Source organism: Falco biarmicus, chromosome 10 (assembly GCF_023638135.1).
Source record: "Falco biarmicus isolate bFalBia1 chromosome 10, bFalBia1.pri, whole genome shotgun sequence".
NCBI classification, from domain to species: domain Eukaryota; kingdom Metazoa; phylum Chordata; class Aves; order Falconiformes; family Falconidae; genus Falco; species Falco biarmicus.
Window position 1 is genome coordinate 34080303 of NC_079297.1, and position 27166 is coordinate 34107468.

At 56.4% G+C, this 27166-nt stretch overlaps 1 protein-coding gene across 5 annotated transcripts; it reads left to right on the top strand.

Moving 5' to 3' along the window:
• Positions 1-8048: 8048 nt before the first annotated feature.
• Positions 8049-26627, top strand: RASSF7 (Ras association domain family member 7). 5 transcript variants are annotated; one of them, XM_056354167.1, is made up of 7 exons: positions 20655-20767; positions 21415-21616; positions 22568-22717; positions 22919-23823; positions 24801-24969; positions 25634-25744; positions 26406-26627. In XM_056354167.1, the coding sequence occupies exons 3-7, from the start codon at positions 22615-22617 to the stop codon at positions 26435-26437; spliced, it is 1320 nt and encodes a 439-aa protein (XP_056210142.1). In that variant the 5' UTR covers positions 20655-20767; positions 21415-21616; positions 22568-22614; the 3' UTR covers positions 26438-26627. The 5 variants fall into 5 exon arrangements, with proteins under 5 accessions (XP_056210144.1, XP_056210143.1, XP_056210142.1 ...); XM_056354169.1 differs by lacking the exons at positions 20655-20767; positions 21415-21616 and adding an exon at positions 8049-8269 and having other exon boundaries at positions 22564-22717; XM_056354168.1 differs by lacking the exons at positions 20655-20767; positions 21415-21616 and adding an exon at positions 9177-9288 and having other exon boundaries at positions 22564-22717.
• The last annotated feature ends 539 nt before the right edge of the window (positions 26628-27166 follow it).

Below are 27166 nucleotides of genomic sequence, written 5' to 3' on the forward strand. Positions count from 1 at the left end.
GGCTGCTTTGAATCACTAATTGCTTCTGAATAGGCAGGCCAAATGTTTTATCACTTCAAACTCCCATAGCAATGCAAATCTATACAGCTGAGAAGCCTCTTTCCAGGCATGGGGGTGATGGGTATAGATAAGGATTAAAAATGGAAACCAATTCAGCCCGGGGGGTCCTCTTTGTTCCTCCCTGCCCTCGGCGGGGTTGCCAGGGCTACATTTGTTCCCCTGCATCTTTCTTTTTGGATGGGATCCAGCTCCCCTTGAATGGGAAGGCGAGAGGTACAGTGGCTGGAGAGGGCTGGATGAGATCCTAGGTACATACATATTTCATCGCCCATGCCAGGCTCTGCATTGTCTTCTCTCCCTGCTTTCACAAAGGTGGTGTTTGCTAAAACTCCCCCTCGTAGAGGGGGATGCAATCCGGGCTTCATCCTGTCTAAAGTTTCTGGCTGTCGGGTTGTTTTCCACTTGCTCTGAATGCCAGACAGGCACGTTTCCCATGCCTGGTGGGAAAGGGGGGCTGGGATGCTCGGTAGGAAAAGCAGGATGGGCCAGAGAGCTCTTTGGAGGTGGCAACATGTGCCGTGGCGTGTCCTGTGTGGGGCTGCTGCATGCACTTCAGGGCTGTGCTGCTCGCGAGGGTGCGGGGGCTGAGCACCCTGTGCTGAGCCTCATGGGTGCTGGGTCACCCCTGACTTCTATAACTCACCCACAGCCTGAAGGCAAGTCTTGACTTTTCAAAGGTGGAAAATCTCGGCGAGCAAGGGCAGTCAAAATCCTTCTTTTTGCTTAGATCGCCTGTTATTAGAGCTGCCTGCCGGGTGCTGAGCACGGCTGCACTCAGAAACTGCCAAGAGCTCAGCATTAGGGAAGCGAAAGCCAATTTACTGACTTTCCAATCGAAAGGAAGATACACGCTGAATGTGCATCTGTTGGATGATAATTCTATTTCAGGCGTGCTGCTAACATACAAATGGAAAGCAACTTTCTTCGCATCATTGATGTAGTTACTAGAAAACCCCGGGTTAAGAATACAGCGATACTTTGTAGGCATGGTGTACTATTTATTCTTAGCATAGCAGGTAATAAAATCTATTTTCCTCTTTGGCTTTCCAAGTGAATTCCAGTTGACTGAGATACCTTACCTAACCTACTCAAGTTTTTTTGGACGTGGAGAGCAAATAAAGGATCCTGACAAATAAGATGTCCATGTAAAATCAATAGCTAGGAAGAAATCGGTCCCTGGAAAATAATAACGATTTACCTTTAAAATTAAAAGAAAAACTGCAAAATTTTGTCAGACAGGAGAGAAAAAAAAAATCTCTGCCCTTCTTTATTTAGGTATTATTCTTTCTGTGTTTGAGGTGCACTTAGGACTTGAAACAACTAAGGATAGCTATTGTTGTCTTCATTGTACAAGAGAGGGCTGCTCGGGTGCTTTCCCACCAGTCTGGGATTTCCAGGGAGGAACAGACAAACTGAGAGTTTGTGCCTCCCCCCCTCCCCCTACCTGGGCTGATTTTAGGCCTCGGTTGGTCCCTGTTCACCAAAGAGCTTTGCCTCAACGGGACCGAAACCCAGGCTCAAATCCTGCAGGGGTTTAAGTCTTCAGCGATGGGTTCCAGCTCAGGTTATCTTGCTGAACTGGGGTCTTCATACATAACCCTGGGCTTCCTAGCTGAGGGGGTGGAGAAAAAGAAAAAAAAACAGGGAGTGGTTTTGAGTGTGAAAAGGATTTAGGACAATTAGAAACTAGACAACTTGCCTGTCCTTTGCAGGTTTGTTTATAGAGTTGGTCTTGGATGTCCAAGTCGGTACCCAAAGCAAATTGGGCTTGGGACCCTCCGTGTTCCTGCTGAGGTCCCCACCAGGGTGCAAAGCTGGGGGGGGGGGGGGAAAGCTGTGCTCTGATGCTTGGTACCAGCACCCGCAGCAGGACGATGCTGTGGGTGAGGACCTGGGGGGTTGGGAGACCTGTGAGGCTGGGGGTGCAGGGTTCCTGCATGTCATGCGCGGGGGTCCCCAGAGCACAGGCTGGCAGGTGGCTTCTGAGGCATGGTGTTAGAAAAGCAATTTGGGACCAACAGGAATGGCACGGGTAGAGAGCAGGAAAAGGTGTCCCGAAGGGTGGAAGCTGTGCTCCTCCCCAGGCTCAGGCGCCCTCCCAGTGTGAAACTGGGAGCCCAGGCAGGGAAGGAAGGGGAAAGGCTGCAGCGAGAACCAGAAAAACCTGCTCGCGCCAGCCGGGGATTCACATTACTCACACTGGTTTAAAACAGGTCAGGTTCGCTTTGGTTTCAAGGCAGAGATGGCCAAACCGCCTGAAGACTCTTAGCCCAGCTCAGAGCAGGTCCAGGCTCCCACGTACCCGTTTGCTGCGCCACTGCCCACCACGCTCTCCTAACCCGCCGCCAGCGCGAGGTCGCACCGGGGATTTACGCCTTCCCAAGCAAAGGCTGGGCTAGGGGCGAGCACACCGGCACGTTCCCAGCCCACCTGAGGGGTGCCAACCACCAGCAGCGAGGTGGCCCCCGGGGGCTCACACCCCCTGACCACGCTGCAGGCTCTGAGGAGGCTCACCCAGCCAGTTTGCTGGCTGAAGCTGGACGGGAGGCAGCTCCTGGGCTGCTCCCCGGAGCAAAGGGAGAGTGGTCTGCATCCCCCTGATGCTCTCACCGGTGAGAAGCTCACGGCAGCAGTGCAAGCTGCCCACACCACGCTTCTGCCCACCAGGAGACGGGCCAGGTGGCTCAGCCCCATATGACTTACCGGGTCGACTGGGTGTGAGTAGCGGGGGCAAAACCGCTCTTTCGTTGGGAAGAAGGAGGGAAAAAGAAGCTAACAGAGTTAGGAATCAGATCGTCCAAGGCTGATGGCTGTCTCTGCTGATTAGGCAGCAATAACAATAATTTACCTTTGAATCGCAATAGTTCATCACAATGCTTTGCGCCTCCCTCATGAATACTTGCCGCTTATCTTACCTCTCTTGTTCAGGGAATCTGAAAGCACTTCATAAACATTAATTATTCCTCCACACCTCTGCAAGCAAAGTAAACATTATCCCCATTTTGCAGCTAGGGAAGCTGGCCTCACCTAAGGAGACAGTAACCCAGCAGGGATGCAGGAGCCCAGAGAGCAGGTCCCGACCCCAGCTTCGGCCACAAGCACCTTGCTGCAGGGAGCTCTGCAGCGCGGGCACTGGGGGCATAACCCAGGGTAACTCAGACCCTCACCCACGCACGTTTCTGTGTTTGCCACCATTTTCAGGTGGCAGGAAAGGTGCAAAAAAATGGGTGAGGGCTGCTCCCGCCTTGGAGAGGTCTGCAACGTGGAGCTCATCGCTACCTCACCACCTTCAAGCCTCCACCATGGGGACCAGGCACCTGCCAGCGTGAAGCACCTGTCATTATTCACAGCAGGACTCTCCCTTTTTTAATGAGGACATTAATGACCCTAATCTGTTGGTGTGAGTGTGGTTAATCCCACAGCTCTAAGGACTGGCAGTTTAGAAACTTTTCCTCTCCTGCCTCCTCATGCCTCACTTTGCATCCCAACCAAAGGCCTCGGCACTGGGATGAGCTGGTGGGACTTGTGCAAAGCAGAAGGCAGCGACCCCTGTCCCAGCTTGAAAATTGGGCTGCTGTGCGTAAATCTCCAGGACACAACAGTAAGGAAGCAGGCCATTCATCTCCCACCTCCCACCAGCCAGGGCGGGGTGACGTGCCTAGTGCCATGCCGGAGCAAGATGCTTGATGTTAAACCTGTGCTCGAGTGCTTTGATGGATCTTGGTCCTTGCGGGAGTCCGGCACTGTGGATGTGGTGTGTGACAAAGATGTAAATTAAGGGGAGGATGTCCTCTGAAGATAATGAGCAGAGGAGGGGAGGACGAGAGACTGAAGATCCATGTAAGGCCGGTGGTAGCCTGTTGGGAGAGGGTGTATATATGTATATATGTTGTTTCTTTCAGACATCCAAGAGTCGACTTCTGGAAGCCAAATAGATGCCAGCATCAGAGCGGGAGGAGAGTTGTGTTTCATAGACTAGTCATGGTGGATTAAATGTAAATGAATCTGCAGCTTGATGGACAAATGGGATCAGTGCCGGGAACCCCAGCTCCTGGTGGGAGATGGATTACTAACGGGTACCGGTGCATTGGCACGCAGGGAGGGAATGAATGGCAAAGCAGGGAGGTTTCCAGCGCTGCCCGGCCTGTAGCACCGCAAGAAAGAGACATCTCCAAGCTGAAAGAAGAGAGGTCAAGCCTAGATAAACACCAGCTTGGTCCCCCATCGGAGAATCACTGAGGCATGAAGAAAAACTTTAACAGCTGCAATGCTGCTTTTGAACCTCCCAGTAAAAGGGGGGGTCAGGAGGTCAAAACTTTCAATGCCTCTGGGAAGGAGAGGACTTTTCCCGGCAAGCCTTTGAAAAACCCGAACTAAATTAGCATGACCACACTGCTAAACGCTTGGGAAACCCGGACGGCTAGGGTCACAGGCTCCCCCAGCAGCAGCGCGGCAAAGAGCTGTTGCGTTCCCATACTCAACAGCCATAATTAATGGGGCTATTTCCTAGGCAAGAGGCAGATCTTGAGAACCCTTCCCAGCACCTGGATGGGAAATAAAAGCTTGTGGGATGTGCCCTGGACATCCTTTCTCCTCCTGACACTGTTGCCCTTTCCCCTTTCCCTCTCTCCTGCCCGTTTTCTCCCTTCACTTGTACCCAGCGTTGTTTCGGCTGTTTCTCCCTCCCCTGCCCTGGGTGCGCGCGGCTCAGCTCGCTGCCGAAGCAGGGAACAGCGATGAAGCCACAGTGACCCAGCTGTACTTTTCCCTGCAGATGCTGGACGGGAGCGCAGGAGCTGCAACAGAACCACATCCTTTTTTTTCCTACTTTTTCTTGCAAAAGGGGTGAGAGCCCTGCTCTGCATTTTGAGTTATTTACTTCCACTTTGAAGGTGGATGTTGCTGGTTTGGACCTTTTGCAGGAGGCGTTCTAGCAAAGAGCCGGTGGCGCAGGTTTCTGGAGGATGTAGGGACCCGAGATTTCTGGCTCTGACCCCATCGTGGGTTTGGGTTTTCACAGTGCTGCCTTCCCATTTGGCTCCCATCCCCCTGCAACATGAGCCTCCTGGGCACCGCTTCTCTCCAGCCACTTTGCAGGTCACCTTCCCCCGCAGCTCCCACCGCCGGAGGTGTGGGGGGCAGATACGCACACGCAGGCATTGCACTGCTGGTAGCATTGTCAGAAGAGTCCTGTGTGCCCTACGAGGTGCAATCCGAAGACATCAGAAGACCAACATTGCCGAGAAGTTGGCCGCCTAGGGCTGCCCTGCCGCAGGCTGCTGTCGTGCCCCCCGTTCCTATCGCAGCGGCGGGACACAAGCGCTCTGCAACTTTGGCGGGCTTCCTGGGGAAGCAGGATGGACACTTCATGGAATAAAGCGGGAGGACAGGAAGCACATGGCGATTCAGAGGCCAGAAGGCCTGCCCTTGGAGGGGAATGGATCGCCTTCCCACCGGACCAAGGTGTCTCCTCCCCGCGAGCCCCAACCCGGGCTGGCGGGGGGGAACAGTGGGGCACTGGCTCCACGGTGCTGAGCCCCGATTCAGCTTTCCTGTGATGCTGCGGCATCTTTTCTTGCTCGTGTCTCTTGTTGTCCTAGAAACAGAGGAAAAAAATTCTTCCAGACAAGCCCTTTTGTTACATTTGAGGCAGCATCTTCGGTCTCTTAGCAAAACAGTGCATGGTTGCATAATACAGCCCTTGCCAGAAAAAACAACGGTGGGTTCAAAACCTTCCAACGAAACCTGGAAAAACTTCGCACCCTCCAAACTTTCCCAAAGTCCTAAGAGTCCTGAAAGGGTCGATAGGCATTTCCCAGCCCTGCTACCAGTATGTGCTGAGCAACAGGAGGCTGTGCTCCTGTATACATATTTTACATACATATACAAATATATATATATATATTTATATTTGTGGTAATATATATGACACATCATTTATATGTAGGTCCTCACTTCTGGCTTTGAACTACAGCTCTTGTGGTAGGGGGAATTCTGCTGGAAGAGAAAGTCAGCTTGCCATATGGTACTAGCCACTTACCTCTCCCGGTGCCAGGGCTCCCCTGGAAGTGCTGGGATTTTGGGGGTGGTTGCCTTTATTTGAGAGGGAAGCTCGTTTTCTGGGGGAAATGTGCCCTTCTGTGTGCTGAGCGAGGCAGGGATGCGCTGGGGAATTCCTCTGTGACACATGAATGTCGTGGCTGTGCCAGGAAAGGATGGCGACTGTTAAATTTCCTGAGGCTCTTGGGGTCCGGAGGCACATTCCCAAGGTCTTGGGATGTCCGCAGCCAGGGGAGAAGGAGGGGAAAACACCATGGGGACCATGCAGCCCTTGTTCACCCAGAGGGAGGGGGCTGCAGCTCCTGCTTCCAACAGTGCCTGGTAAGAGATGCTGGAATATCAGAGGACCTTCAGGCCGGCAAGAAGGCTCGGGAGCCGTGATGCTGACAGCTTCCAGCTCCTGTGGAGACCAGCGGCTGTGGGGCATCTCTGTAAATCTGACTTCTCGATCTTTCCCTTTGGAGATGGGCCTGAAGAAGAAACTTTCCTCTGCCCTGCCCTCCCAACAACGGTCAGAGGGGTTTGGCCTTCAGCACAGAGCCCCAGCCCAGCCATCCTCCAGGTCCTGGTGCCTCACACACCAATTTTTGCCTTGTCCCTCAGTCTGATGCGGTGCCACATGGTAGCACAGGCTAACACTGGCGTGCTGGGGCCACCTCAGATGGCCAGCCCCGTGGAGATGCGTGCTGTTAAGAGACGCTATCTGTGATGACCTGCTATGGGCACACGGTACATTTGCGCTCATGAGGGTGGTGGTTTTTTGCTTTTTTTTTTTTTTTTTTTTGGCAAACATATTCTGTATCTTAAGAAGCCTCAGAACAAAGAGCCTTCTTGTTGTGCTCCTGAGCGCATCAGCCAGCCAGCATCATCTCTGGGGAAGCTCAGATAGGGTTACTGTCTTGCCCGCAATGGGGAGGGTGCTGGAGGGACCAAAGGACCTGCTTGGTTAAAATTCAGCTGCTAAAGATGCTGAGGTCGCTCGGCTCTCCTCCCAAAAGCAGCTTGCCTGCTCAGCTCCAATGAGCGTGTGACTCTTTAAACTTTTAAGCCCCACCTGTAGAGCACCCGGCGAGGAGCCTCTCGGAGCACAGACCCCCGAGATCAGCTCAGTCACTGTTCCTGGGTCAGGCCCTGGAGATGGCCTCGGGGCCACGTGGGCTTGGGGAATAAAACCAGAGGTGGGCTGGGACACTGCAAGGCTTGGAGGAAGTGGTCTGTGAGCAGCCGGGCTGGAAGAAGTCACCAGGATGAAACTGTCCCCTGGATGAAACTGTCCCCTGGACAATTCCATCCCTCTCAGCTGATGGAAGGCACAGAGAACTCTTTGTAGGGCAGTGGACCAAGGGATCACGCAGGCTTGCGAGTGCAGCGTTGGGAGTTTATTTATTTCCCACGGTAATGGCTTGGCTTGGACAAGGGAAAAGAGATTTCCAATCTTTTCTAAAGCTGCTAAAGGTAGAAAGATTTAAAACTCAAAACCTTTTTTTTAAAAGACAGCCGTCCTCGGTAATGGCAAACAAACCTCTGCTCAGTTTGTGTCCGATTAGGATCTCAGCAGAGTATCCAAGCTAATAAATAAGATATGTATCTCCTGAGAACAGCTTTTGTTGTTTTCTTGCATAGATCTTTGTTCCTCCTGCGCCGTAAGGTCTCCGGGGCATGGCCCGTGTTACGGAGTGCCAGGTGTATTATCCAATTTTAGGAGATCATAATTATGAGGAATATGTCAGAACAACAGAAAACTTCATTTAAAAACCCAATTAAAACTGCCGAGTGACAGCTACATACTCGTGTGTTGCATCACCTCCTAGTCCTGCTCGGATGCGGGGAAGCGAGTAGTTAAGGACGTTGTAAACCTGACGAGGTCGATGTGAGATGGGGATTTGTAAAAACTAACGTGCGTTTCGTGACAGAGCAGCAGCCCTGCCATCAGTTTCAGGGCGCCCACCTGGGTCCCCAAGGTCTGATGGATGGGCTGTCCTTTCTCATGAGCGGGATGATGTTGCACAAGAGTTGCTGGAAAAAGAAATAGCAAGGCAGCGCTGTGCCTGCCCCGCCAGCACGGCCATGGCTGGAGCATCCTCATGATGGGGACCACCGGGCTTGGGATGCTGAGGCTGGTGCCACCGCAGCCGTCCTCATCAGAAGGGTATGGGCGTGCGAGGCGGGGGGGAGCTTTCAGAGGGGGCTTTTTTGGGAGCTGGGCTGGGAAAAGCAAGTGAAGGGAGGAGGTGAGGAGTTTCCAAAGCCTCCGGCATGACAGCAAGCACCTGCTTCTTCCCAAACCGGATGAACCTGTCTCCCTCCCGTCGCCTCTCTGCGGTTTTAGGGTGTTCGAAGCCCCCGGCCAGCTGAAGGGGGGGGGTGGGGGGGGGTGGGGGGGGGTGGGGGGGGGTGGGGGGGGGTGGGGGGGGTGGGGTGCTGCCCCCCCCCCCGGCACCAGGCCAGGCTCTGTCCCTGCGAGGGGGGGCCGTGCCCCTGTCCCACCATTGACCTGCCACACCAGGCAGCTGGGGGGGCTTTCTAAAAAAAGGAGAATATGAGACTTCTCTTAAAAAACATGATGATGATTTAAGGCTTTTTCTTTTTTGGAAGAAAAAGAGAGTTTCAGGCCTTTTTCAAAAATAAAAGGAGAAGTAATACTTTTCAATAGAGTTTTTTTATTTAGAAGGAGATTTTAGGACTTTGGGAGGGGAAAGGAGATTTTAAGAGTTCTGAGTTTTTAAAAAATCAAACGGGAGGATTTAAGACTTTTTTAAAAGGAGAATTCTAAACTTCTTTCTTTAAAAAAGGAGGATTTAAGACTTTTTTTTGAAGGAGAAATCTAAACCTCTTTTTTCAAAAAAGGAGAATTTAAGACTTTTTCTTACAGGAAAATGCTGAACCTCTTGGTTAAAAAGGAGGATTTAAGAATTTATTTTTTTAAAAAAAAAAGAGAATTTGAGACTTCTAAAAAACCCAAGGGCACCGTGAGCCTTCGGGGCGGGGCTCACCTGCCGGGGAGGCGTGGCCAGAAGGGGGCGTGCCCGGGCGGGGGGCGTGGTCGGACGGGGGCGGGGCTGCAGGGCTCCGCGGCTCCGCGCTGCGGAGCGGAGCGGCGGGAGCGGAGCGGCCGGCGCTGCCGGGGAGCCGGGGCCGCAGCCGGGGCCGGGGCCGGGCCGGCGGCAGGTGAGCGCGCAGCGGGGCCGGGCAGGGCCGGGCCTCCCGCCGAGGGGCAGCCGCCGCCGCCGCCGCTTTGCAGCGCCGCGGCGCGGCCCGGCCCGGCCCGGCCCGGCCCGGCCCGGCCCTGCCCGGGGAGGGAGGCGGGGACGGAGGCAGGCGGGGAGGGGGCGGCGGCGGCGTCGTGCCCGGGGTGAGCCGTGCCAGGGGTGAGCCGTGCCCGGCGCAGCCAGCGCCCAGTCTGCTTGCGGGGCCTCCGGCACCGGGGGTAGCCCGGCTCTTTGGAGGTGCGGAGCGGGACAGGTGCCTGCAGGACCCCCAGGGCCCGTACCGAGAGCTGGCAGCGGCTTTCGGCACCCGCAAGCCCCCTGAGCCCAAGCCGTACCGGCCGTGTCCCGCTTGCTCAAGCGCGGGGTGGCTTGGCCCCCCCCGCCGGGCCGGGGCACCGGGGGCTGGCACCGGCACCCCCAGCGGCTCCCAGCGCTGGAAGGGGCAGCATCGTGCTCCCACTTGTCCCCCAGGACACCAGCCGGAGCCCCGGGCTCGGCGCTGGCTGCATCCGTGGGGCCAAGCTGCCCGTCCTTCCCTCCCTTCGGAGACACCCCAGTTCCCCAAGGAGAGGGGTTAAATTCCTCGAGGCGAGCCTGGCTCCCTGCTGCATACTTCTGATGCCTTCTGTGAACTCTGCCGGCAGGTTGTTTCGTAACTCCACTTCTCGCCCGACTCCGCTTCTGGCCCCATGAGGGTGGGAGAGCAAACTCCTCTCCCTGGTTTTTCCCAGCCCTGCAACAGCACTTTGAAATTGCACGGTTAAAAAAGGGCCAGTTGCGCGGTTAAAAAGGGCCAGTTGCGCGGTACAAAGCCGAGCGCAGGCTCGGCGGTGGCGTTGCACGAGGCAGGGGTCGCGGCCATGCGTCTGCACTCAAGCAGAGCGGCTGCATCCAGCGCAGCCCGTGGCGCTCCCCTCGGGATGGCTGATTTCAGGAGGAATGAGGAAGAGGCAGGTGGAAACGGGTGAGAAATGCTCTGGAGAGGCGAGGCGGGAGCTTGGGCCACCGCTGGCGGTAAGGCAGGCCGGCTCCCAGGGATGCCGCTGCTAACGGCGTGCTTGCGGGCCCTGGCTCGGTGCTGTGCCGAGACTTGCCGGGCAGGCGCTGGGCCCGGCAGCGTGTGGCAGCACGAACGGCGGAGCAGGGCTGTCAGATGGCGGGGTGCGGGATCCCGCCAGGCTCCGGCAGCGGCGCCGTGTGCCCACCTGCCCGCTGCCCGCGCCGGGTGGCCGGGGGTCGCGCTCCCACCGCCGCAGCGATGGCAGCTCTTGGGGAGTGGGAGCGGGAGCCCGCGGGCACATGCTGCATCCGCAGCGGTTGTGAGCGGGCAGCGTGTGCGAACGCCGCTTGCCTGCCTTGCTGGGCACTGCCAGCCCTGTCTGCTGGGGAAGGGGCTGCGGGGAAGGGAGGATGCTCTTGCCTTCTGCTGGTGCCGCTGGAATGCCAGGAATCCTCCTGCATCCCGGTTATCTGCCTAGAGAGCCTGAGCACGGCGCCTGGCCTCCCTCTCGGCACAGCTCCGCTGCCTTCCCCACGCTCTCTTGAAAGGAATAGCATGGAAATCGGGAAGCCCCCCCCCTCCAAGTACACGCATCTTCCCAAAGCCTTTCGGCAGTGGTGAGCACTGTGGGGCTGGGGGTCCTGCGCTCTGAAATTCCCTTGTCAGGGGATGCCGGTTGCTCTAAAAAATAAAACTCTTTGCAAACGAGTGTGGGAGAGATGGGAGTTAGCTCTACCCAGGGCTTGAAGGGGGGTGGCGGCGGTGCACCTGACCAGCAGTCTGATAATAAAACAAGAACTAAGGATGATTTTTTTAATTTTTTTACTTACGCTTAAGAAAAGTGAGTTACAGCTGCACACAGATGCTCAGTAGCTTGGGGTACCCTCAGGCCCTAGGGAGCACGCTGGGGAGCTTGCCAGGCTTCACTAAACCTTTTGGCAGCCGGGTGGTAGGCAGCCAGAGCGGCGTGGTGATGTCCAGGCTGGATCACCCTGGGGGTGCTCCCTGCCCTGCTCTTTGAAATACAACTTGACCAAAAAAAGGTGGCGGGGGGTAATTACTGGAGATCCAGGGAGTTACTGTGCCTGGGCAAACAGGGGAGCCTCTGCGCCAAAGTGTTTTTGGGGACTGGCTGTGAAATGGGGCTGGGTGGGAGCTGGTGTGCTGCCCACCTCCGTCGCGGGGACGTGTGTCACGGTTGCCACCACGTGCTGCAGGGGGACGTTACCCAAGTGCACCTGCCGCTGTCCCCTCTGGTTCTTCTCATCCATGTTTTCCAATGTGTCTCTGTCCTGTCCCATTTGTGTCTTCTGCTATGGGGAAAAACCTCCGGTGGTGGCTTGGAAGTGACCCAAGCCCGTGTTCTGTTGTCCCTCAGTGTGCCAGGGAGCAGGATGCTTTGGGACCATGTCCAGGCAAGGGGTTGGTCCTCCCTGGCTGGGAGGCCATCGCGTGCGTGCCAGGGCTTCGGAGCAGAGCGGTTCTTTGAGTGCCACGATGTCAGGCGCGGTGGCGGCCAGGGAGAGGTCCAGGACCTGCCTGACGGTAGGTTGCTCTGTGCCCGGGTTTAACTAAAGGCGTGAGGGACATTTTAAGTATTAGCTCCGTGTCTACGCATTGTTTTCAAGAGCATCTTTTTATGGGATGTTCCTCAATCTGCCCCAACTTGTCTGTGCCCTTGTAAACCGGCGTAGTCAAATTAAGGCATAAGCGTGTCTCCATGGAAGGTTTTTAACAAAATCCTATTATTGCAAATGATTGCTAACAATTTTATGTCCTTCCATTTTTCGGATGCCAAGTTCATGAGCTTCTAAAAGCAGCTGATTATCTGGCTTTTTGTGGACTGGTGTCAGCACTTTCTTGAGGGCTGGGGTGCTTCCAGCTGCCCCGGGCAAGTCATCTACAGTAACTCATTGCTTAAAGAAAGGAAGGAACAAGAAAGGGAACAAAAAACCCCAAAACCCACAACACTTCTTACCTGAAGACATGGGTGGATCAGCCCTGAGCTGGAAACTTTGGGGCAGTTGAGCACTGCCTGAATTTGGGAAGGCTTCCCCTGCTGCTTCGTAGCCCTGCTGCAGCCCGTGCTTTGAGGAGCCGCATGCTCAACCCTCCACGTGTGCCCCCAGATGCCTCCAGCGTAACTGGGAGGACTGGTGATGGGATGCTACGGTGCTCTAGACAGAGGTACCCCAAGTGGTTAGACCTAGCACCACGCTCCTGAGCCTGGGGACTTTGGAGGCACCTATAGCATCCTATAGGATAGCCGCTGGGTCAGCAGAAAAGCCGGGCGAGCGGCAGCATCCCTTTGCTCCCTGCTTTTCCTGCCAGCCCGGGGAAGCCGCTGGCTGGTACTGTGAAGCTGCCTGGCTGAGGGATCATGGGAAGAGCATTATTTTTAGGGTTCGTGCTGGTTTAATAATTCCTGCCGGGAATATCACTTTCCCCAGGGGGTGCGGGTGTGCAGCAGGGAGCTGATCTCCACCTCCGGGTGCTCGCCTGAGGCGCCGGTGGTGTGCCGGGGGTCGGATGAACGCCGCAGGCTTCTCTGGGCAAGAATAAAGATGGTCGGGCTGGGGTTTTTGGCTGCTTTGCGCTTGCTTTTTTCACTCACTGATTTTTATTTATTTAATTTTTTTCCAAGTTCTAGCAACATTTGGAGGTGGCAGCGCTTCTCTCTGCAAAGCACCAGCACAAAGCTGGGGGGGGCAGGCGGTGGGCTTCTACCTCTCCGCGTGTCATGATTGGTGCTGGGGGGTTCCTGCAACACAACCCCCAACCAGCTTCTCTGACGGACAACCTGAGCTTAATTAATTGGCAGGAAGCAGCTCGTGGTCTCCTTGATCCCTTGACCAGTATGCCCAGGTCTTTGCTTAATGGTTTGTGCTTGTAGGAAGTCAGGTGTTCCCTGGGCTTGCTCCGAGGACGTCTCCCCTTCCTTCCCTCCCTGCTCACGTTCCTTTGGGATGTGGATTTCTCAGGGCAGCTTGTCAAGTCCTGGGGGTCCCATCCCAAAAGGGTGGGTGGCTCTGCCAGGCTTTCCCAGGGCTAACCCAGCCTGGGCACCAGGTTGTACCACGTCATGCCTGGTCTGAGGTATTCCCACCTGCCCCACCATCAATGAGGGGAAAAACTGTGTGTGCGCAGGGATATGTGCCACGGAAAGGACTCCTGTAGGCTTTTTTTTTTTTTTTTTTAAAGAAGTCCTTTTCTATTGCTCTTTCTAGTCTTTTAAAAATCCTACAAACTCAGCATCTTACGTTGCGAAAGGACATTTGCTCTCCCGCTCTGGCAGGGAAACGTCCCTGGGACCCAGGAGTGGATGCGCTAGAAACAACATTGCTTTGCAGCTTTGAGATGCTGCACGCCAAGGACTAGCTGTCCCCCAAATCTTCTTTGCCTCAGGTAATTTTTGGAGTGTTTTAACGTGGTTTGAGGATTGCCCAGGCTGTGTTGTTGGGCTTGGTGCTGTCCTCTTTGAATTCGCTTGGCTTTTTCATGACCTGCTGGGAGTATAAAGAAGTTGAGGCAGGAGGTTCAAAAGGCTGAGCTTCCCCAAAGTGACCCCAGGTGAGCATGAGTTGCATGAGGATTAAGCTCCTAAATGCTTCTGGCGGAAAAAAAAAAAAAAAAAAGATATTTTTATTGCAGGTCCTTCCCTGTGCAGGCAGGGGGGCCGGCACAGACCCTGGCACTGGTTCCCATCCCCTTTTGGTCTTTTGGGTATCACCAAGTGCTGGCAGAGCCCTTGACCTTGGCATGGAGACCTGTGGAGCCCTTTGCCAGCATAGAAACTACTTCAGCCAGAGGTTCCCTGCCTCCTGACAAGGTGGCTTTGGGGATCAAAGTTGGTCACACAGCCCTGGTCTCCATCGCTCGTTGGAGGACGTGACTGGTACCCACCACGGATGGCAGTTTTAGTGCCAGGGAGGGGACTGAGCTGCCCCTCCAAAGAAGTGTCTCGATTTCAGTGCTTTAAAGAGCTGGTTATCTCAGGGTGGGTTCTGGCGGAGATGGGTAGCACCTCCACATAATTAATCATGTGCCAGGTAGCGTGAAAGCGGAGACTTCTAAAATACCCAAGTGTCTTATCAAAGCTTTCAGCCTGGATTAATTCTAGGTCTCTTGTTTATTTGTCTCTGCATCTGTGTATATGTGAGAGAAAGAAAGGAACAAATTCAGCTCTCGGCAAATGGTCATTAAAGGCCTTTTTAATCCTACAAAGTTATAAATAAATATCTGTGGCAGCATGCACCTGCATATTCATCAGTGCGTCCTCTCCTCTGGAGCCCCAGCAGCGCGTCCTTGGTAGCAGGGTAGGAAACTGTGAGTTATTCTGGAAATGGAAAATAAAATCTGGAAGGTTTATCCCTCGTTTTGCATTTGCTAATTTGTTAATTACCCTCTCCCCTAGGATGAGAATTGGAGTGGAAAGAGGGTTGCTGGTGGCTGACGCCAGCTCTTCTGAAGGAGGCTGGAAGGCAGGTTGCGGGGAGAATATTTGTAGGTCATTTGGCTTTTTCATGTCCCTGGTCCTGTTTGGAGGAGAGGTGCAGAGCCTGAATTTTCCTGTCATCCTGTGGAAATGAAATCCTTGATCACTTTGAGATGAGCCGGGGAGACATCCCTGCGGGTGGCCAGGGTGCATCTCGTCCTCTGGGCTGGATCACAAGGAAGCTGCACTTTGAGGGTCCTTTCTGGCTCTTCTAGAGACACTGGGAGAAACTGCTCCTTAGTTGGGTTTTCTCCATTTTGGTCTTGCCTTGAGGGAGAGAAAATGGAAATTTGGAGGAAATGGTAACACTTCTCCTCTTTGGCTGGGGAGGAGAAAGCAGGTACTTTGGGTACTTCAGAGTGTTTTCCAGGGCTTGAACAGGCTCTTGCATCTCCAGATTCGCAGCATTCCTCCTGCATCCCACGTGATGAAAAGTGTAAGCTGTTTTCTGACTTGGGGAATGGGCTGTGTAATAACGAGGGAATATTCACAAACTGCAGCATGCATTTGCCAATGGCGGCTGTGGAAGATGAACAACGTGGCAGAGATGCTGGACCTGCAGCATCGTGCCGGTGTTTGCATGCAGATGGTCTGGCAAATACCCTTCAGAGCTTGGCTTTTAAGGGCTGGATTGTGAGTTATCCATGAAGGAACGGACATTTGGGCATCCCGGAGCTGCTGCACTGGGGGTCGCAGCTGGGCGGCAACTGCAGGTACAGCGGTGCCTTGACAGCTGAAGAGCGAGCACCAGATTTTTGGTGTTAAAAAATGAAGGCAGCAGTTCTAGGGAAAAATTGAGGGGCAGACTCGACCCTGAAAGTTTTTCAAGTACAACCCCTCATCCTTAAGGCTGATCTAGCTCAGCCTGGGGCCCAAAGGCACCCAGACCCAGCCGTGCCCAGAGCTGAACACCGAAATGGCTCCCCAGCCCCTCCTGGGCTCGGCATCCAGGTGGGTTCAATTCCGCGTGGAAAAAGGAGCATGGCAGCACAAAGGCTTTCCCTCTTTCCCCTCTGATCTGCGTGTGGCTAATTTTGCTTCGCCCCCTTGAGAAGAAACTATGCATTTACTCTCAGGTGCTTTGTGAAGCGGCTCTTGGCTGGGCTGGGTGGCAGCGGTTACAGCGGGTGCTGCTAATGCTTCCCTTGCAAACCTCCATGCCCACGGCAGGCTTTGCTAGCCAGCCTTGCCAGCCGCCCTCCCGCCGTGGCCAGTAACCATGGGTGCTGCAAGGGAGAAACACGATGCATGAAGGCGAGGAAGACGATCCTTCCCCTTCCAGGCTGAAACGCTGATACCTGTGCGTGCCGTAGGTGGACGGAGGGGTTTTTGGCTGCTTTTAATTTATAATGAGCTTTCAGGTGGTTGCTCAGCGGCGGGGTGGACTGGCTAGTAAACATCCCCGAAATGTCGTCGCTGCCCACGATCTTTGGTGTTTCAACACGTGGCTTGACGCTGGCCTGCCATGGCCACAAACCGGGGCTTCTGAGGAGGGGGGAAAGAAGTTCTCCAGCTCCTTCCCAGTGCTGTTTCTAAAGCCTTCGTGTGGGTCCGATTCCATAGCAGACCCAAAAGCTTGGGTGAAAAAACCAGTGAGAGAAATCCCTGCAGGTGGGGCTGGGACGGGGTGAGCATCCCCCGCATCCGCCAAGGGGTGAGCCTCCCTCCCCTAAATCCCTGCTGAAGGCCATCACCCCGAGGCCTGTCCCCGTCCTGCGTCGCAGCCCTGGGCAGGATTTGTCCCAGGCTCTTCCCACCCTGCTCGGCATCGGCCAGCCTTGCTGGCACACCCCAGGCATGTTAGCGTGGGTCTGTAATTTTGGGGAGGAAGTGGAGCCTCTATTTTGTTCTTAATGGGGTTTGCTGGGGTGGTGTTTATGGCTCTCCAGGAATCCGTCTCTTTGGGCAGTTCCTGCAAGGTCCTAACGTGTGGGACACGTGCCCCGTGGGGTGCCGGGGGGCTTCAGCGGTGGTCTGTGACTTCAGGCTCAGGTGATGCTTCAGCACTTGAGTGACATAAGTGCCACAGGGCTTAGTTCTCCAGGTCTTGGCCCTTCAATCTGCTTTGGGTGCAAAAAGCCCTTGACATATGGGTGTCCCTTCTGTGGGTGTTGAGTGTGCGTTACACACCGGGAGATGCCCCCACGGAAGCCGCTCGCTCTAGAAGTGCGGCAGAGCCCGGGGACCCATGTGGGCTGGCATCCATCCATCCATCCATCCGTCTGCACGTCCCGGCAAAGCTGCACCTTCAGGGTGTGTTTGCGGTGTCACTGTCCCCACCTGGGGCTTCTCCAGCTGGAAGAGGAGAGAAAAGCAGAGCCTGCAAAGCCCTCGTGTGGTTTTGAAACTACTAATTTCGGTCGTTTGCTGATTTTTAGGGCTTGCTGTCAGGCATGCTGTGTGGAGCAGGGAGCTGGATGGAGCGCGGTGGGTGGACCAAGGATGTGGGGACTATTATGGCCACCCCTAAATAAGCTGCTTGGGTTTGAATTAGAGCCCTGTGCCTGCTGCTTCCTTGCTCCTGGGTGCTTGTGGCCACCTTGTGTAAGAGCTGGTGGCTTCCATAGGTCTCGGGGGCGAGTAACACTTGCACACCCTCCTTGTGATGGTGGAGGGGTGAAGAGCTGCCTCTCTGGGCTGCCACCACGCTGGTAGGACTTGTTTGTCACCTCTTGAGCTCATTTGACCCTTGTCAGCTCTTTGTGCCAGGATGAATTAACCCATTTGCTGCCTCAGGCTGGAGCCCTGTGCCTGTGTCCTGGTGGCCCTCATGCTGCAGCAGGGGACGATGACCTCTTTGGTAGGTGGCTCTCTTGGCTGCTTTGTACCAGGCCAGGAGATGGTGTCCCTTCAGGATCCCAGGCCAGCATCCTCAGGAGGAGCGTGGCACCGTGGAACTGTCCTGCACCGCATGGCTACAGGCAGGGCTTTGCCTGGCGCTCCCCGCTTGCGGTGGCAGCGACCATCATCGGTGGTCACCAGCCAGGCTCTGCTTTGTGGACAGCTCAATGAGAGCTTTGGTTGATCGTCTCCACCTGGCGTGGGACCTGCCAACTCAGGAAGAGCTGCAGCTCTACCATGGCTGATCATCTGCGTCCAGCCCAGGAAGTGCCACAGCACCAGCCCCTGCCATGGCTGATCTCCCCCGCAGTGTTGGACCTGCTGGTGACATCAACAGCCCTCACCTTTGACCATGGCATCACCTTCTGACCTGGGATGGACACAGCGTGGAAGGGTCAGCAAAGCTCCTCTGCCCCTGCAACAGCCCAGCTGAGGGCAGGTGATGCTGCTCCAAAAGAGGGACCCAAGGCAGGAGGGACCCTACATGGGCTGGAGGGGAGCCTGGACCATGGCCCATCCCCTCCAGCCTGCTGCAGGACGGGCACCGTCAGGAGGCTTTGATTCCCCATGGATCTTCTCCACGTTGAGTCATTTCTCACCCGAGTAACGGGCAGGCTTTATCCCACCAGAGGGTTTCAGCACACGGGCAAGCACCACCTCTTCTGTTTGGTGCCCAGGAGCTGGGCCCAGTGCTTGGGGCAGGGAGGGACCTCAGGAAGCATTAAGCATTAAATAGCTGCTGGATGCGTCAGCGTGGCAGCTGATGGGGCGGTGAGTCATGGCCAGCCTGCCAGCGCTCCGGCACGCAGCGTGGTGGCACCCGGCCGCTCCTCCCCGCTCCTCCTCGCCTCTTGCTGTTTACTCCTGTATTGGGTTTATTTTTTTTCATTCGTGTGTCTGCATGCAGCTGGGATGAGCATCCCTCCTGGCATCAGGCAGGAGAGGAATGAAAGGGTCAGGTTCAGAGCAGGAATAAAATGACCAAGAATACCCCAGCACCTGCCCGGAGCACATCCAAAGGGATGCAGAGCCCCTGGTCCCCATGGACACCTTGGTCCTCTTTGGATGGTGGGCTCATCACAGCCTGCTCAAGTACAAATACATCTTTATTTATGAATTATGAGACTTTATAACCCTACCCCAGCTCAAACCCTGGCCCCAAAAGCTCGCCTTCCGGCTTTTGGCAATTTTAATCAGGCTTGCTGGGAAGCTCCCCCCGCGCCGCCGCTCTCCTGCCTGCCCAGCCCCATACCCAGTGCTCTGCTGGGGGTGGGCATAGCTGGGGAGGAGAGTGAGCCCCCAGAAATGGGGCAGACCTTGGCACTGGCGGGATGCTCGGCTCAAAACCTTCATGCTGGTCCCAGACGGTGCTTGTGTGGAGCTCTGGAAGAGGCGTTTGGGATGCTCTGGGATTCTTGTTGCAGCTGATGGATGACCTTGCTGTTGGCTGCAAAGCTGGTGGCATTTCCCTAAACAGATTTTTTTTTTTTTCTTGTGTGTGGCAAAATGTGGGAGAGAGGCACTTGCAAAGTGTTTGCAATCCTTGGCTGGAAGGTACTGTCTCAGCTTCTGGGAGTCCCTGTGGGGGACATGGGGGGAGTCCCTGCAAATGGGGGGCTGTCCTCGCTCCTGGAAGGAGGGCGACTGGCCACATTTCTTGGCTGGCTGTGTATTATTTCAGGTCCAGGGAGATCACCAAACCCTTGTGAGTCCCAGCAGCCATCAAGATGGTGGTTTGCAGGAGCTGCACAAAACGTGCATCCTCCAGCACGTGCAGAAATGCTCCTTCAGCTCCTCTTCCTTCAGCCCAGCAGCTCTGGGGAGGCTGGGAGACAGCAGCGCCAGGAAACAACATAAAGCTGCAAGAGACGAGATTGTTACTTTTTTAAATTTTTTTTTTTTTTTCATAGTGTCAGCATTTGAAATTCTAACTCCCAGTTAGGAGATTTGTTGAAGTGGTGGTATGAATCATCCCTACCTTCAATTTTAAGACCTATCTCATGGGGAAAGGAGCAGTAACTTAGTCACTTTCTTAGTTTCCTTCCGATAAAAATGATTTAGAAATCAGTGGAGCAGGGAGGGTGGATAGGAATAGAATGCAGTTCTCCCCCCCAGAAAAAGCCCTTTTTGCTCCCTGTCGCTGTAACGAAGGCACCCACTGATTAAACAGGGGGTTGGCAGCAAAACTGGGGGTGGGGGGTGGGTGTTTATATTTGCAATTGGAGCCCCCCCCCCCCCCCCGCTGGTTGTTTAGGAGTGATGGCAAAGAGCTGGGGGGGGGGGGAGGGGCAGCGGAGGTGGTGCTGGGGGTGAGGGGGAGAGTTGGGGGTTTATTGCCCGGTGGGTTTCTTTGAGCCGGGGTGATGCTGGCGTGGGTGGGATGAGGCGCCGCTTGCGGGTTGTGGTGTGTCCCCCCCTCCCCGAGCAGTGACTGGGGGTGCGAGGAGCATCGCTGGTCCCCCCAGATGAGGATGAGCCTTCATCCCATCTGTGAGCCCAGGGCTCTGGGGGGAGAGGGGCAGCCAGGCTGGCTTTGGGTGGGCTGGGGGAGCTAATCCTGCCCTGGGAAGGGGCGAGGAGGGAGCAGCCCCCAGACCTATTTACCCCTGCCTTGCAAGGGGGCAGGTAACATCCTGGTACCAACAGCCAGCCTGGGCCAGTGACCCCCAAAATCCCCGGGGCTCACGGTGAGCGCTTGGTTAACCGGGGCCTCCCCCGTGCTAACCAGGATTAAAGGATAATAATAAATAATAATACACCCAATGGGATTTTGGGGTGCTGGGGGTTGCGGCAGGGCGAAACGCAGCGGAGACGGGTGCACCAGCTGCTTTCTGAGGGGGTTTCCCCCATTCCGGGGGAGGGGGGGGAAGGTGGCAACCACCGCTCCCAGCTTTTTGGCAGCAGCACACGAGCTGCTGGTAAATGATTAAAAAAAAAAAAAAAAAAAAAAAAACCAAAAAAAAAAACCACCGGGGCGGCCGGTGGGGCACAGCTGGAGGCGGGTGCCCAGTGTGAGCCCCGAGAGGTGCCCAGGACCGGTGTGCCAGTGGTCATCCTGCCCCTGCGCCCAGCAACCCCGAGCAACTGGGATTTTGGGGCAAGGTGAGGCTGCGCCGCGCGATTCAACCCGCTGCGTTATTTTTCCTTATTTATTTTTAAGTTCCTGGCACTCCCCGTGGGGTCTGGGATAGGGGAAGCTGGGTTCGCTGCCAGCCGGGTCTCTGGCTGGGGGCGGGATGCTCCCTGGGGTGTGTTGTTGCCCCAAATGGGGCGTTAGGGAGCCGTGGCAGGGGGGACGGTGGCTTTGGGGGAGCTGGGTGGTGCTGTGGTGGCCCCTGGACTTTGGTCCGCACGCCGGGGGCCGGTTGCAGCTTCGAACGCGCAGGTAGGGGAGCGGGGCCAAAATCCAGCTTTGAAACGAAATTGGACTAAAACTTGCAAATTTTAGTGGGTTTGGGCTGGCGGGGAGGTCGGCCGAGCCCAAGGTGCACTTTCCCCCCCGCCGGATTTCCCTGGCCACCCAGCCAAGGCAAACATGAGCTCAGTGAAGAGGCATCCGCAGCGGCCGCCCCGTGCCACGTCTCGGCGGTGGGCAGGGGGGTGGCACCCACGGGACCCGGCACCCATGGGGAACGGCCTCGCCAAGCCGTACCTTCCCCAGTTTCTCCTTGCCTTTCTGGAGCCATGGCTAAAATCCTTCGTTGCCGGAGGCGGGACCCTTCAAAGCCTCCCTTTGATTGCTCAAGCAGGCAATAAAAAATAAGGAAGAAGTGGTGTTTCACCTGATCAAGCCTTCTTGCAGCCCGGCTGCACGCTCGGGAGAGCTGGAACAGAGGGATGGCGAGGCCACGACCAGCCGGGTTAGGTTGGGAAGGTGGTTTGGGACCAACCCCTGGACAAAGGACCTGGAAATTTCCTATATAGGTCCCTCCACCCAGGGCTTTCAGGCAAGTCTGATGCTCGAAAAAACCAGCGTTATTGGGGGGAAAAGATATCTCTTTGCATGTGTTTGAGAACACTAAGCTCTGATATTTGAATTCTTTACAGCTCGCATTTTTGTTTTATTTTATTTATCATTTTTTTGTAAGTCACTTGGGGTCGTTGAGCTGCTGGAAGAGGCAGGAGTGCAGTGTGCCCGGGCTAACAGATGTTATTTTAACGCAGGAGTAACTGCCGGGTGGGAGTGGGGCTGGGCACTGGTGCTGGGCAGAGCATCCCCCGGGAGCCTGGGTTTCACTGTGGGCACTCGTCCTGCCCCCCCCCCTCCCAAACCCCACCTTTGGTCACGTTTTTACGCAGGAAGAGGCTTTATTTTAATTTCTTAATCCCTCTCTGATAAATTGAGATGGCGGTAAGGAGATTAAAATGTGCATTATCTGCATCTTCTCTCGGTATGCTGCTGCAAGGCTGGGCGCCCAGCGGATTCTCTGCCTTTTCCAGTATTGTTTGGAAAATCCACTGGTGCCGTGGTGCCAAATTGTCAGGGGAATCGCAGTGAAAGTCCAGCAAACCCATAAAAAGTTGGTGCTTGCAGCAGAAATGACCTGGGCATCTCCCTCTGGGCCCCACGCAGGCACACAAACCCCGTCGTTTCCCACTACAGGAGGGTTTGGACCGGCTGCTCAAGTCCTTTTATTTTTTTTTTTTTATTATTTATTTATATAGTTATTATAAATAGAATATATTTATTGTTTATTTTAACAATGTCAACAAAAAAATGCCACCGGTGCACGGGGCGAGCCACGGCGGTGGGTGGAGGGGGCAGCGAGCAGCTGCTCGGTCTAGGATGTGCCTTTCGGGGGGCTGGCGTTGAAGGTGATTTAATGACTCCGCTCTCAGTGTCTCGTATTCCTCGTTAGCGGCTTGGGCTGGAAACCTGCTTTCTTTTCTCCGTGCAGGCAGCGCATCCTGTGATGAGCCAGCGCGCCTGAGCCCCGGCAGCCGTGGGGATGGAGCTGAAGGTCTGGGTGGACGGGATCCAGAGGGTTGTCTGCGGCGTCTCGGAGCAAACCACCTGCCAAGAAGTGGTCATCGCCTTGGCACGGGCCATCGGTGAGCCATCTCCGTCTGCCGGGGGGCGCGCCTTCGTGGGTGGAGGCATCTGCCCAGCGGATGCCCCATCTGCCGGTGCTTCTTGGGAAGAGACTTTGGGTGGGTGGGGGTCATGCGTTGGGTGGCAGAGATGTCCCCCACCTCGGCACGCCATTGCTGGCCTTGGCTTTCCCCATCTGACACGCTTGCTCCTCCCGGCAGGTCAGACGGGCCGCTACGTGCTGGTGCAGAAGCTGCGGGAGAAGGAGCGGCAGCTGCTGCCGCTGGAATGCCCTCTGGAGTCGCTGGCCAAGTGCGGGCAGTATGCCAACGACGTGCAGTTCGTCCTGCGGCGGACGGGCCCCAGCGTGGCCGAGCGGCCCTCCTCGGAGGGTGCTCCCCAAGCCCCCGAGAGGACGTTCATCCGGGCCAGCTTGCCCATCAAACCCAGGCCCGCCGGCACGGATGCACCCCGTTCCCGGGAGCCAAAAAAATCTATGACCTTCAACTTGGGTCCTACAGGCTCAGGAGACCCATTTGCCATGAGCCGTTGGAGGCACCAAGCGCGGGAGGGGATGGACTTGGAGGGCGGTGGGGTGGTCCAGCCCTCCAAGGAGGAGCTGTTTAGGAGGGTGCTGCGGCAGCAGGAGCAGCTGCATTCCTTGGAGGCCCACGGGGACACCCTGGAGACGGACCTACGGCTCTGGGAGCGCGGCCGGCTCACCGGCCAGGAGGATGAGATCCTCTACCTGGAGCACCTGGTGCGGAGGAACGAGACAGAGCTGTGCGAGGAGGAGTTTTGGCAGAGCGAGCTCCGGCTGGAGAAGGAGTGTGAACGGGAGCGGCAGGAGCGGGTTAGGAGCTTGCGGGCCAGCCTGGAGGAGTACACCCAGAGGATCTACGAGCTGAGCGCCCGGACTGAAGCCCTGCAGGAGGAGATCCAGTGGGAGATGGCCGAGAGGGCCAAGAGGGGGAAGGAGACCCCTGCACCCAGCCCCACAGAGCTGGAGGACATGGCTGCCAAGATGAAAAGGGACCTGGAGACCAAGGTCAAGCAAGGCACCCAGCTGGAAAGCAACCTGGCCAGCGTGGAGAAGGCCCTGGAGGAAGCCGAACGGAACCTGCAGGTAGATAGGGCTGGCCTGAGCAGCCCCCCGGGGTGGTAGGACCTGCAGCAGGGCACGGGACCGGCTTTCCAGCGGCGTGGGGCTGATGGGTTGGGGGGGGTTGGTCTTGCCCCACGTGGCCGATGCATGTGGGGCTGGGTGCACAGAGGGGGCTCAGCAGCGGTGACCGCTGTTGGCAGGGGACACCACCACTGGTACCCAGCCAGCGCAGGGTCCCACACCCGTCACTCTCTGGGCTGGGGCTCCTGCCGGCCGGCATGTGGGGGGTGCCGCATCACCCCGCTCCGGCACGGGTGCTGGTGCTGGTCCATGTGCGGGGTCGGCGGTGCAGGTGCAAGGGTCGATGTTATCTTGGATAAGGGGGTCGTGGAGGGGGGCAGCATAGGTCCCCATGGTGCAGCTACATGAAGCCTTTTGACCGCACAAGCTGTGCTGGGGCTCAGGCTCACCCCGGGGAGCTGCACAGCATGGAGGTGGCAGCTGTGGAGCTGAGGGACCCCCCCGGCTCCCCTGGCCGGCACCCCCAGCATCAGGGGGTGCAGGCGCTGCGTGGCATCCCCCCTCCGCACACCCAGTCCGTTTCGGTGGAGCAAAAGGAAGAAGTTCTGCGCAGCCAGGCGGTGGTAGGCCCCCTTCCCCAGGCAGCCATGCTTCCAGCATCTCACGTTGAGCATCTCGCGTCTGACAGCTGCTCGCACCCTCTTGTGGAGATGCGGCAAAGCAGGACCGTTCCCAAAACATGGCCTTCCTCATCCCTAGCTGATCTTTAAGGTCCCTTCCAAAAAGCATTCTGTGACTCCGGGCACCTCCTGGTCCCGCAGGCCCCCGGAGAGGGGCGGCCAAGCCGCGGTACCCCCGAGGTCCCCTCTGCCAGCTCCGGCAGGGTGAGCCCCAGCGGGGGGGTGTGCTAGCTGGCTTTGGGGCATGGGGGGGATGTGGGGCTCACCCTGTCGCTCCCCTCGGTGTGTGTTTTGCAGGCCCAGACCCAAGAGCTGGAGGAGTTAAATAAGGAGCTGAGGCAGTGTAATTTGCAGCAGTTTATTCAGCAGACGGGGGCCACGGTGACCGTCCTGCAGGCCAGGTCCGAGGAGGATGCCCAGCCAGAGCCGAGCCCGCACGAGCTGCCAGCCTACCAGAGAAACGGAGGTCAGCATGCCACCGCCGGCTCGGCCACGGGGGCTGCTCCGTGGGACCCCTGCCTGCTCCCTGCCTCCCCTCCGAGGGGGTCAGCACCCCCTCCGAGGGGGTCAGCCCCAAAGCTGCCCGGTTCTGCCCTGGGCACTGAGGTTAGGCAGCAGGAATGGGGGTTTGGCACTGGCACGGCGGTTGCTTACCACCCCGGGGGGGCTCTGAGGTTTGCCAGCCCTGGGGCTCCTTCCTCCTCCCCGCTGAGGCCTCAGGGCTGCTTGTAGCCATGCTCAGGGGTCGGATCCTGCACTGCTGCTCTTGGGGCCGGGGTGGCCGCAGGGAGCTTTCCTTTGCAGCGTTGCTGTGTGCAGCGGCAGCAGAAAGCTGGTGGCCGAGGGCCAGCATCAGCCCCCAGGGGCCACGGGCTGGTGAGGACGGGCTCCGGCTGCTGCTGACCTCTTTGTGTTTGGCAAGGGAAGGGTGAGCGTGGTGGCTGGAGCCCCGTCCGTGTCCTTGCAGGGATGAGAGGAGGTGGTGGTGGGCTTTCGTGGAAGGGGATGGGGGGGAACAGGGACCTGGTTGTGTCTCCTCCGGAGAGGGGGACGTGGCTGCCCCACAGCCCTGCAGCGGCTATGGGAGGCACGATCCCTGCTGAGCCAGGCGTTTTTTCCCCATCCCTTAGGTTTTCCTCCCAGCACCAGCACTGACTCCCCTCCCCGGACCAGCACCAAGCAGTTCCTCGGCCACCCCAGGACCCTGCCGGAGCCCCTAGTGTCCAGCCTGAGCCCCGAGGGTACGTAACGTACGTCCTGGGGCGAACCCAGGAGGACGTGTGGGAAGGAGGGAGAGGCTTTTGCTGCCCAAAACGGGCTGCAGAGAGCGAGCACGTGCTGGGAGCGGGCGGCTGGAGATATATAAAGATGCCATTAGGAAGAGCAAAGCTTGCATCCTGGCAGCCTCCGCTCGGCTGCCGGGCAATCCGGCACTCTGCCTGGTCAGGAGCTGGGGGGATGCTCCTCACCCCCCTCTCCTGCCACCCCGCATCCACCAGGACTAAGACTTTGCTGGGGTTAAGATGGGAAGGATTTGGCTCCCATCTTTTACAAGAGTAATGATCTGCTCGATGGTGGGGACCAGTTCCCCCCAAAACCCCTTCCACCTCCCGTGACCCTTCTTGCACCGTGTTTTTGGGTGCAGCGAAAGCAAGCTGCGACATCCCTGCCTGCCGTGGCGATGCCACCTGCATCCCAGCATCCCATTCCCCACATCACCATCCTCTCCATAAAACCGTACCGCCACCGTCTTCACGGTACAAAACACCCATCCCTATCTCAGCCTGGGTGTCGTGGCATGCGCACGTCCATCTCCCAGTGCGGGAGTTTCCCATCCCCCTGCTCGCGAGGGCTCGCCTCCCGTGATGGGGTCACTCAGGTTGGTTTTGTCTTGTCTTGCAGTTGTATCAGCCAGGCAGAGCATCTGGAGGTAGAAGGGCCCCGGCTGGCGGAGGATGGATTGCCTTGCAAGTGTAACTGTATAAATAAACCATATTATATATATTTATACATATATATATCTTTTTTTTTTCTTTTTACTGCTTTATATCGTGAATGGATGTGGACGGCCAGACTATTTTTACAGACTGTAAAATAAAACCAGAGACCGACGAGACAAAGCAACCCTTTTCCCCTGCGGATGGAAGTAACCCACTTTCTTCTATTTTTTTAAAGTGCTTTCTATATTCAACAGAAAATAGTGGCGCTCCCACCCCACATAGCCTCCTCAAATGGCCCGTGGTGTGTTTGGAAGGGTCCCCGCTCTGCAGAGGAGAGTGAAGCGGCGATGGAGATGTACCTGGGGGTCGCTGGCGTGGAGCACGGGCAGGGGTCTGGCAGGAGCAGCCTGTCCCCTGGCTGCACGGGAGGTGCCGGAGCAGCTCTCCAACACGTTTCTGGCCCCCCTCGGGGTTTTTTTTATTATTGTTTTATTATTATAAGAAACCTGAAGTAGGAACCCCCTTTCCACGGTGCTGCGGACCAGGCTTCGAGGGAGCAGGGAACACACAGTGGGGGCTTGTTTTTCTGAAATCCACCTCATTTTTCAACTTTTTTTTTTTTTTTTTTTTTTTAAATAAAAAAATCAGAATGAGCTCTTCCCCAGTGGTGGCATGGGTAGGGAGCAGGACCAAAACACTCTTGGTGACATTTCACTGATTATT